At 37.5% G+C, this 11832-nt stretch overlaps 1 protein-coding gene across 1 annotated transcript; it reads left to right on the forward strand.

Annotated features, from left to right (window-relative positions):
• Window positions 1-9374: 9374 nt before the first annotated feature.
• LOC148949440 (uncharacterized) lies at window positions 9375-10007 on the forward strand. The gene has a single exon (XM_089092701.1). The coding sequence runs from the start codon at window positions 9375-9377 to the stop codon at window positions 10005-10007; it is 633 nt and encodes a 210-aa protein (XP_088948827.1).
• The last annotated feature ends 1825 nt before the right edge of the window (window positions 10008-11832 follow it).

Consider the following 11832-nt stretch of genomic DNA (forward strand, 5'->3'; position numbering starts at 1 on the left):
CAACTACCAGAAAATATCCCCCCAGAAAACTTCTGTATGTTTCCCAATAACCAATACGATATGCAAACATTGGGCAAAGTTCATAACTTGCAGACCTTCCCCCGGGGGCTGTGAGGGATTAAGTCATCTTCAGAGGCATAGTAATTATATTTTTCGACTATGCTGAACAAAATGACTATCTCAAAATTTTGGATCGTATGACTTTGGGGAAAAAATGAGCGTTGGAGGGGGCCTAGTTGCCCTCCATTTTTGTGGTCACTTAAAAAGGGGACTAGAAATTTTAATTTCCGTTCAAATGAGTCATTCCGTATTATTCTAGGACCACTGGTTCGATACGATCACCCCTGGGAGAAAAATAAATAAAAAAATAAATAAACACGCATCCCTGATCTTTCTTCTGGCAAAAGATACAAAATTCCATATTTTTACAGATAGGAGCTTGAAATTTCTATAGTAGGGTTCTCGGCTTTTAGGGGGTGTTTTCCCCTTTCTTGAAAATAAGGTAAATTTACCAGGCGCGTAACTTTTGATTGGTAAAACTAAAATTGATGAAATCTATATATTTAAAATCAGCATAAAAATCCGATCCTTTTGATGTATCTATTGGTATCAAAATTCGTTTTGTAGAGTTTCGGTTACTATTGGGCCGGGTCGCTTCTTACATACAGTTCGTTACCACGAACTGTTTGGTATGCAGAATTTTATCCTTTTATAGAATACTGAAAAGATGGAAAGACAATTTGTGATCATTGCATCCAAATACGTAGTCGGATTTGCGGTGCAAGCAGCACTATAAAGGTATTTAAATACCAATACTCAGGTACTTTTCCTAAGTGTTTAAAATGTGTTTGAATAGGTTTTTCCAAGATTATTTTTAAATAAAACTTATATGTTTCTTGTTTTTTAGTTTTGGAACGCCGGAGCAATTTGAATGAGGTGAAGTGCTTTTTCGTCTCAAAGCTATTTATTCATCGTCTTTGGGTTGATTTCTGTTCTTAGCAGAGCGATTTTATTTTCTGAAAAATTGGAGTTTACAAAAATATCAAGTTTGGTTTGAAAAATTGATTTAGGTTGTCGCAAAATCCCTGTTTATATAGCAGGGGCGGATCCAGGATTTTCTTTAGCGGGGGGCGCATAATAGGTTGCTTCGATAAACTTACGAACAAAGGAATACCAGTAGCTTAACGGAAACCTCAATAATTATATGTCTTAGGTGGGTACTGGAAATACTACTACTAATAACTTACCGCAGCACCAATCCGCCTGAGGCCAACACAGCTGCGCACGCTCCTTCTCCATCCCAATCTACTCAAAGCCTTCCTCTTTACACCCTCCCAGGAAGTTCCCATTTCCCTTAAATCTTTCTTTGTGACACTCTCCACCCCAACCGCGGACGACCTGGTTTCCATTCAGCCCTAGACGGTTGGGCAAAAAGGACAGTCTTCGGCGATCCTTCATCCGCAGAACGTACCCAAGCTATCTCAACCTTACTCTCATTATAGCCCAAGAAAGTGGGATTGAACCACACTTTTCGTGCAGCCTACTGTTTGAAATACGGTCAGTCAGCCGGGTACCCAGAACAATCCGTAGGCAATTTCTCTAGAAAAAATATAGCAAATCTCCACCCGATTTTTGGCAGTGGAAATGGTCGTAAATTTAATCTAAAATCTGGTTTGGGCTAAAGTTCTAATAAATCTGTTGAAATTAAAATGATTTAAAAATATTGATACAAAAAATGGTAAGTTATAAAAACCACCCCACCATAAAAAAGTAAAAAGCTACTCACTTTATACAGAAAAATATGATATCTAATATCTTCTGCATAATTTTTAGCCTTGACACTTCTGACCACTATAGCAAGACAATTAAGGGGAAAATATATTCTATTTTCTCTAGATCTTCCAAAAAATTGGTCGTATTGATGATCCATTTTAACAGTTATGTGAAATATTCGGAATTTTCGTATAACACACATATTTTTGAACCATAGTGGAATTCCAAGAAAATATTTACAAAACCGAAAAAAGCTCATGCGGATACGCTTTTTATGCCTTTTACTTCAAAACTTCAAAAATGAAACGATGAAAAATACATGAGGTGCAAACATTGAATTATAAATTATAGCAAGTGTTTGTTTATCAAAAGAAGCTTTCACCCGGACTAGCAGGCCATAAGTTTTCCCAGTACAGACGATAACACCAACTCCCGCGTAGCTTTAATTGTCGGGCAAAAAGGTAACCCAAGGCATTTCATGGAAGCTTTATTAAAAATATTCAGTAATCCCACCCTAATTTAGTGATGTTGTAAATCACTATTAGTGTTTGCCACTAGGAATTCTGTTTTAGTAGGTTCAATCTCTAATCCTATCTCCCGCAGATGTGAATGTAATATATTAATTGCATTCTGCATTGTTATTAAATTCTCCGAAAATAACAAAATATCATCAGAATACGACAAGTGGCTAATGTCGATACCGTCAATCACATATGGTGGTAGGTACCGTGTGGCTGTTCTAATTGCGCTATTAAATATGACGTGGCTATGAACTGACCCTTTTTTTGCTCCATGGCGTAAAGAAATTCGGTCTTAAAGTCGCCCTCCCATCAAAATTTTCATAGATAAATTGCCATACCAACCTGTCAAACACTGGCTTATAATTGGGTTCATTCCACTACGCAACAATGATAAAAAGCGTGGCTATGCAACATACATCAAACGCTTTTGAAATATCAACTCCGCAAACAAATAGTTGTACTATATGGCATCGCTTAGTAATTATGATGATAATGAAGTTTGTAAGATTGTCCCATTTTTAGGACTAGGAACTCAGTCTGATTGTTGCTTTAAGCAGGCTCTCGGTGAACTTATCCCTCTAAACGTTCCTTCTGAGCGCCTTAAATTCTACTTATAAACCTTTTTACCCAGAGTTCTTAAAGGAACAATCAACTAATTGGTAGTGCTCTTAACCAAAAGTCAAGAAAAAGGTAAAGTTAACCCAAAGTTAATTAAGTTCCCAAAAGGGAAGATAAAGCTCTGACTAAAGTTAGGGTCAAAAAACGGAACTCAAAGGATTTAATTGACAACTTAATTCAGCACAGAAATGGGATTTTCTCGGTTTAGTCAAAAGTGACGAAAAGGTTTAATATTATTATTTTAACTTTACATTTAAATAAATTGAGACAAGGCAGGTACTTGCTATAATTAGTTAAAAACGTTACTTACCAACAGTTCCTTTCTAGTCTGCTCTCCTCGCAAGATAACCATTTTATTCAATTTGGTACTTAATTTTGATTCGCTTAACGACCTTTCCGTTCCGTCCTTTTAGCCAATCCCGAATCTTTCTGTTAAAAAGTAGTTTTTCCTGTATTTTGGGGCCTTGATTCTAAAAGCTTGAAATGTCGTAACACTTTATTAACATTCCACTCTGTTTTATACAAAACTGGTCTAGATTGGGTCTTCAACTATTTATTATGGTTTCAAAATTTCGTTCGATACTTAAACAAAGAAACATCTTTTCAAGATTAACGACCAGGTATACAAAGCGAATGTATTTTCAAATTTAAGCTAATTTGAAATAGTCGGTTTACTTCTGATCTATTGGAGCAAACTGGATTCCAACTTTTACTGAAATTGAGTTACTGAATTTACACAAAAATAATGCCTCCTTACAAGAGTAGGAAATGAGGATTAAGATACAACTCATATCTTTCAATGCAAGTATCTCATTTAACATTTTCAGCGCTAAAGATTCACTGTTTTGTCCAAAAAAAGATGAGAATTCACGACATATTGACTCAATCTTAGATTTAAAAGTTTGAAGATCAGGTGCAGAATCTAAATTTTGAGGGAGGAACACAGTTAGTGAATATCGTTTCATTGACACATTGTAAAATCCGTCGGTCATGTCAGAAATAATGTAATCTAGTACTGGAATATAAACAGCTCTCTTCCAATAAAGGCTGACATTGTCTTGGTCGTCTTGTGAGACAGTGGGATAATTTGATCGATAAGTTTGTTTTTGTCATTCTTAGAATGCAAAGAGTCACGTCCATAGCTTCCATAGCTTTCTCTGGACTTTCAAATATAGCTTGTGCAACCGTGAGAAACCGTGATTGGCCTATAAGATGCACACTCAGTCAGAATTTTCTTTTTTTAGGAATGAACTAACTGTTCCGCACAAAAAACTTTCAGGAACAGCAAAGGTACACAAACGCATTTGAAATAGAAGTTGTAAATGTTGAACAAGAACTGGACAATCTACATTTAAATGTTTAGCATTTATACCATCACAATTGACAAAACATGACTTAAGTTTCGTTATAGCTTGTGCAACCGAAGATAATTTAACTGGGAGAATCTGGTTCTGACGGATTAATGTAGGAAGCGCAGAATTAGGAAGCTTCATAAAAGTAGTATTAAAAAAACGGTTTATAGTGCAAAAAATTTAGTCTTAATATTAAAAAAAAAAAACAGCAGGGCTAATCGGGCTACTCATTGACAGATAATCGCCAATTTTATCTCAATCCATCACATTTTTCTAATCTAAATTACTAGACGGGAATTTGTAAATTCTAGATTTTGCAGACCGTCAATACACTTTATACTCTATTTTTTTTTTTTTTTTTAAGCTGAAATTCTACACCGCTAGGTGGCTGTCGACAAGAAACCCGAAAATGCAGCCGAAATTTGGCTTTATATTTTTTACTGATTTTTGACCTGGTTCCTTGACCATTCCGGTTTCCAAGCTTTACTTTTAACTGACTCCCCAAGAACAGCCACTCTTGTATCTTCTTTTATGCATGATATAATATAAATATAAAAATGATATTTTTCAGAATTTCTTATCATTTACCAATTGGATCCAAACTGAAGTATCTGAAAAAGAGTTTCTATCTTAGACAAAATGGCGGTAAGGGTAGGAATATGAAATGCCCAATGAACCTTATTTCATTTCTGTCCGATAAACCATCTACAATTTACACGTGCACCAGGGTTATCTCTTAATAGAGAAATTTTAAGTATAAAAGGAATCAAAGACGTCAATGTCACATTCTGTTTCATTTACAGAGATGATGGAAACTGGTAAATTGGAGAACAAAGAACGTCATCTATATTGTTTAGGCTCCCAGAATGATACTTTGACTTACTTGACTTAAAGCTCTTGCTCGGCAGCGTCGCCAGCGTAGAGGGAACCAGACGTAAGCGCCATTAGTCGTCTCCAGAGTGGCCTGTTTTGTGCCAGGGTAAGAGCTTCACTGGGGTCAATGCCCCACACCGTGAGTTGATCGTGGATGATATCCGCCTATCTCATACGTGGTCTACCTCTGGGGCGCTTCCAGCCACAGTTGGATCGAAGGCAAATATCAGCTATACTCAGAGGGAATCGTCCCTGGGCGGTCCGAGGTCGAGACGGGGTTTGAGATGATATATCCGAGACTGAATTTCTGGTTCCATTCGTAGCAATAGAAGTTTCAGGAGGAGGGCTGCCAACCAAACCGTCCCTAGATGCATTTGGTTCTCTGGTGGCTAGCCAGGTATCCAGAGGCACTTGAAGGTCGTTCTTCATGCGCCAATTTGCATGGGAACTAACTCCAGACGAGCAGGACCAGAATTATAGAAAGAAGAAATTTGACGATTCTTATTGACTAAATTAAATCGGACAAACAATTAAAAACCATATCATACGGAAACCATACCATATCATACCAACGATACCGAAAATTTGAATTAAATAATTTAGCACTGAAATCCCCAATGAAAACAAATTTCTAACCCCGAGATGATGTGGATTCGGTTACTTTTTTCTAAACAGTACAGGTCTTCGCGAACTTATTCAGAGGCTGAATCAATTTAAGATCACAAGGAGAGCACACATTAATGAGCACTAAATTGTCATTTCACATAGCCAAGAGGTTATAATCATTATGGAACAGCGCAGGAGTCGTGGATGAAAAAGAAGCAACGTTTTTAGAATACAGCTGAGACCTCGGGAAGGTCTGCGAAATTAAGTCGTGCAGCTCTTGCAAATGTAATATGATTAGTGCTCTGTTTCAACAAGTTGATGTTAGCTGAAGATAGCAATTGTTCTTGAAGACTAATGATGTCATAGTTAAACTTGAACAGCCTTAAACTTGCATTCAAAGTGTCAACATCAATATTGGATATTATACGGACATTACTAATTCAGTAAATTGTAGTGAACAAAATAACATTTGGCAATATGGATAAGTGGAATATAATCCCGACATATTTATACAATTTCGATACCTGGTTAGGGACGAGATTTATATAAAAACTGATAATTATTGGCTTGGATATGGACTTTGATTTTGGACATACGATTGAAAATATTGCTCGTGCTAACGAATTATAGCAAGCTTGAATTTGGAATTTTATGAGTTAAATGGATGATTGCAGCAATGCTGATCTTGTGTGGAGTCCGCTATTGAACTATATTTCCCGATCATTAGCGTGTGGTTTGAAAACAGATGTTTATGTTAATAGAGCGGTAGGGTTCTTCACCCGTAGAGTCTATTCTTGAAGCAAAGAAAATACTGTGGGCTATCTATGAGAGATTGGGATACGATGACAAAATGCGAACACCTAACAAGGATTCTGAAAATGTGCTGGATTTAGCAAAGGCTGTTTATCGGTGTTCTAAGGATAAGATAATTTTGCCGCAATTTGTCATTTATGAGCCTGAAGAAGAACCCCAGTGCACCGTTGCAGTTGGTGCATGTATCACAACTAAAGTAAACCAGATGTCTAGAAAGCTAGATAGCGTCACGGAACAGATAAAACAGGCACCGATAGCGTGGCCAACTATTACTTTGAAGCAGCCTTCTACTCCTTTACCCTACTCAGTCGTAGTGAAAAACCCTCCCAAGCCCCTTGAAACGCCAGATGCCCGTAAGGACTTTATTCTTTCAAAATGCGGAAAGCTAAGTGATGATATAGTTGAGCTGAAGAGAAATAAAGACGAATGGAAAACAATGGTCAAGTCAAAGGACTCGGCTGAAAAGATTGCAAATGCCATGAAAATAGGAAATATTTCACTAGAAACCAGTGTAAAATCGAAGAGGTTTTCTGGAATTGTGCGTTTTGTTCCAGAGGAGATTGAGGCGGTATATGTAGCTAATCTGATCCCAACATGTAAAACAGCTGAACAGATCGGTAATTCCCGGACATTCAGACTTTATTTCCCGTCAAAAGACGCTTTGGAAGCAAGCATGAAAGATCCCTAGAAGATTGTTATGAAGGTTTACGTGTTGATGAATTCCACTTCTTACCTCGCCGGTGCTACAAATGCCACCTTATAGGCAATATAGCGGCAAATTGTCCTGATGCCGAGATATGTTCTCAGTGCGCAAGTAATGACCATAAAAGTATTAAGGAGCAGCCGTGCATGCAGAAAAAATGTTGGGTTGTATGCAAAGTTTCATGCCAGTCATGCTATTCAGTATCCTGCCCAGAAAATTGGAAATAAAGCTCAGAGCAGAACAGATCCCACTCCTTGAAATGACCACTGAAAGACTTCTCTCCGTTATGTCGTGGAATATTAATGGTGGGGTTCTTGATAAACTACCAACTTTGGAGAAACTATGTGAATCTTACTGCGTGATTTGTTTACAGGAGCACTTTTTGACAGATATGAACTCTCAGCTTTTGTTCCTTTCTTCTAGTGTAGCAGTACATCTATCCCCAGCTAAAAGACTTAAAGCAAAAGGAAGACAAAGCAGTGGTCTAGCCTTATTGACAACTTGCCAATTAGGACTGCTTGAAATGTGTGATTGCTATCTTGCCATAACAGTTGATGATCTTATTGTAGTTAATCTCTATCTTCCATCAAATTACAGAGATGTAGCTTCTGAAAGAAAATTTGCTATTGCTTGCAGAAAGTAGCCAAATTGTTAAAAAGATCAAAAAGATGAACAGAAAGTGTATGCTTACTGGATACTTTAATTGTGACTTACTCCAGAATTCAAGTGTAAGAACTGGAACTTTTTCTTCTATTTAGCCGACCGGCTACACGGTCATTCCGAAAAACAAAAATTATACGTTTATCTCCTTTTCTGGAAGTACGTCTAACCTTGACCATGCGGTATTTCTCCATCCTCCCAATTCAGATCTAATGGTTGAAGTCGGTCTGGAAGGTGAATATAGTGATCATATCTCACAGTTTCTCTCGATTCCTAGCAGAAGTATTAATTCTACTAAACTTGGTAAAAGAAAGTCAAAATCTTTTCATCTTAAATGGTTGGATAAAATTGATAAGGATATCTTCCAAGTTGAATGTCACCACATATTGGATAAAATTCGAGCTCTGTTTCAGCTTCTTCAGCGGCAACTTGGGATGGACCAGTCTGCGATACGGATCGAGCTGAATTTTTACCGTGCACAGATTACCCATGCTCTAAAAATAGCCGAGATGTACGCTGTCCCAATAAAAAAGTGTAGATCGGGCACCGAGAAGTTTGGATAATCCAAAAACGAAAGCCTTAAAGCCTCGAAGTTCTGGCTAAACGAAAGCCTTCGAAGTTCTGGAAAAACGAACCTCGAAGTTCTGGCTACGTTTGTGGAATGACTGTGAAAAACCTAGAAATGGAATTGTTAATACCTTGCGACTATTTACAAAGCGGCGTTTTCAGAAGGAGCTCAAATATCACCGAGTTGCTCAAAGTGTTGTAGTTGCCGAATCGAAATCAAATGACCCAAATAAGCTATGGAAGACTTGTTCTGCTAATAATAAAACTAGGGAAAATATAGCTACTATCAGTGAGATACAATGGTATTCGTGTTTTATTAATCAGTTTGCTGAACCTGATGCTAAAAAATGAGAAAAAATTAAAAGTGAACTAAACGATCAACTATTTAATCCCAGACCGGGTTTTTTTGTAGTTAATACCAAAGACTTGAGTGAAGTTATACGAAAGTTTAAAAAGAAAAAAAATCAATGGGTTGTGATGGTATATGTGCCCTTCAGTTTAAAAATGCGTCTGATAAGCTGATTTGTCATCTTTCGTTGCTTTACCAAATGGTTTTTTGCAGTGGTGTAGTCCCGGATTCTTTTTGTTTAGGTCTTATTTCACCGATCCTTAAAAAAGGGAAGGATCCGTACGAGTGTTCGTCGTACCGACCTATAACTGTTTCAAGTGTATTTGCTAAGATTTTTGAATTGCTTATAATTAATAGTCTACGTTCTACTTGCTATACGCCTCCTTATCAGTTTGGATTTCAGCATAAGCTGGGATGTTTCCATACTCTAAAATGTTTGGTGTAATTTATTGATTGATGCAGCTGAGTCCGATGGGACCCTAGCCCTTGGAACGTATGATGTTAGTAAAGCGTTTGACTCGCTATTGCATCCCCAAGCAATGAATGAGCTTCTGAACCGTGGAGTATCGCCAGATTTAGTTAGACCTATCCTTTACATGTACCGCCATATGAAAGCTAAAACACGGATTCCTGGAAATGATTTATTGACCAAAGAAATCCCAATTCACATTGGGGTTAAACAGGGTGCAATTACTTCACCCACAATATATAATAATGCAACGTTTCCAGCTCAGTGCAAACGTTCTTCGTGTTGTATTTATAAAGGAATGGATTTATCGCTACTGTGTTATGCAGATGATATTCTTAATGTTAGTAGGACCACTAGCAGGCCAGAAAAATGTTTCCAAGAAATTTCTGAAAATTACCGTGATATTGGGCTTTCCCTAAACGCAGCAAAATGTGAAGTTTTGATTTTCAATGAGTTAGGTGTGACTAGAGTTGATGATGCATCTATAGATTTGAATGGTATCGGAGTAAATCCTTGTGATAAGTTGACATATCTTGGTCTCCCAATCGGTAAGAATCTTAAAAGAACTAAGCAACTAATGTTGGAAAATATGGAGAGTAAAATCCGTCGTTTATATGGTGCGATTGTAAGTTCCCAATTCCATTTGAATAGAGCCCTTCTCGCAAGGATTTATAATAGTGTAGCCCTGCCACATATTCTTTAGTTGGTGCCGTTTTACCGAATATTTAGTGAATTTGATCGTCTTAGAATGAAGCGTGCAGTTTTTAGATATGCTAAGTTTCTACTGCGAGTCCCCCCGTGGATCCGTAACTCGTACCTTACAAGAAAATATAGCCTATCGGATCCATTTGTCAAGCTATGTGAGCTTAATGCTCATATGTGCAGTAAGGAAACTGGCCATGAATGGCAAAATATCATTTTTTGATGTTTAATGTTGGTTTTTGCTTTTGATTGTTCAATTTTCTTCTCTTTTCTTTGTTTTTAATGTACTCCATCTTTCTTTTTTCTTTTTGTATGATGGGTCATAAATAAATACATACATACATACAATTGCTCAAAAATTCTTCAATGACATACTCTCATCTGTGAGTACCATTTATATTATACGAAGTAGCCAAGAACTTTTGCGACATAATTTTTTCATACCTGTCACAAGACGAGATTCAAGAATTACACATGGTAAACCATATGAAGTTTAAGAGCCCCCGCAGTCTGCACATTTAAATTTCTCTGAACAGGGAACATCTTCGCAGAATCTTTGTGTCAGCGCCCAACACAACAGATTTCAAAGACTCACAGAAATCAGAATCTATGGATTTTTTAATGTTCGCGAACAGTTTATCACCCATTAGCCATTCACTTGCTTCCAAATCATGACCACTTAATTGATCGATAAAGTCTTTCCCGGTTATCGGCTCATAGACTGTGGTAATTTAGAAGCACTAACAATAGAGTGGCTATCCGTGGCTTTCGAGGCACTGTCTCCAGACTAAGATAATGGCGGGAAATTATTGAAAAACGTCTCAAATTGGTTAGAAATTGACTTTAGCTGGAGATGCAGCTCACTCAATCTCGAAAAGAGGGCAGAATAAGCTTTATCTGGTATCAATGGAACTTCAGTAGAGCTTGCCATAACAAATGTCAGAATGGCACAATTATCTATGTTGCCCTTCGTGACAACAGCCAGTATATCTCTTTGATGGCTTAGTGACACTTTCAATCCAGTTCGCTTCTGAAATAGAGCGTCTGGATGCGACTTGGACTAATGATACGTTTACACATTGCGGAAATTCATGCGGATTTAGCAATCCGTGCGGAAATTCCGTCCGTTTTTGTGCTAGAAAAAATCTCTAGCTTTCCGCAACGTTTTGGTCAAAACAGGACGAAATCTTTGCGAGATTTTTTATTGAATAAAATCATGAGTATGGATTATCAAAAACTACACGATCTTGTAACTTTGGTTCAAGGCTTCACCCGGCTTCTATGATCCTGCGCCCCCAGGCTATAAGAAAACTAAGAAAAACGGTGTCATTTGGCTCTATTGCTTAACAGCTTTCAGAAAAGGGTAAGAACAAAGGTCTTGCTATTGCAATAATTTGAAATCTTTGCCTTAAAACGCAGCATTATTTTAGCCATAGTTTGAACAGAAACGGACGGATTTCCGCATGGATTTCCGCAATGTGTAAACGAACCATAAAACATTTCTTTGCTTTCACAATATCATCGACGTGAAAAAACTCCACTCCGAACCTCTTAATCATCTCATCATCAATTCCTTTTCCAACATTTTGCTGAACGAAGTTCATCACCATAGAATAATGCATATTATTGTCATATGCTCCTGGCATGATAACTAATTAGTAGCACTCATACAATGAAACTTCAAATTTCTTGATAAAAACCTGTCAGATGTCTTACACAAATAGCACTACGCAAGCGACGAGTGAAGAAAAGTAGGAAAACGTTTTCAATGGAAAACGCCGTACATTTACCAACGGTCCGTTTTCTCGGAACGGTTAAAACACGTC

The sequence above is a fragment of the Artemia sp. Qi Xiang Cuo genome, chromosome 8, assembly GCF_049724085.1.
Source record: "Artemia sp. Qi Xiang Cuo chromosome 8, ASM4972408v1, whole genome shotgun sequence".
Lineage (NCBI taxonomy): Eukaryota > Metazoa > Arthropoda > Branchiopoda > Anostraca > Artemiidae > Artemia > Artemia sp. Qi Xiang Cuo.

Coding starts and splice junctions, on each gene's coding strand:
- LOC148949440 (XM_089092701.1), top strand. CDS start 9,375: ATGAATGAGCTTCTGAACCGTGGAGTATCGCCAGATTTAGTTAGACCT.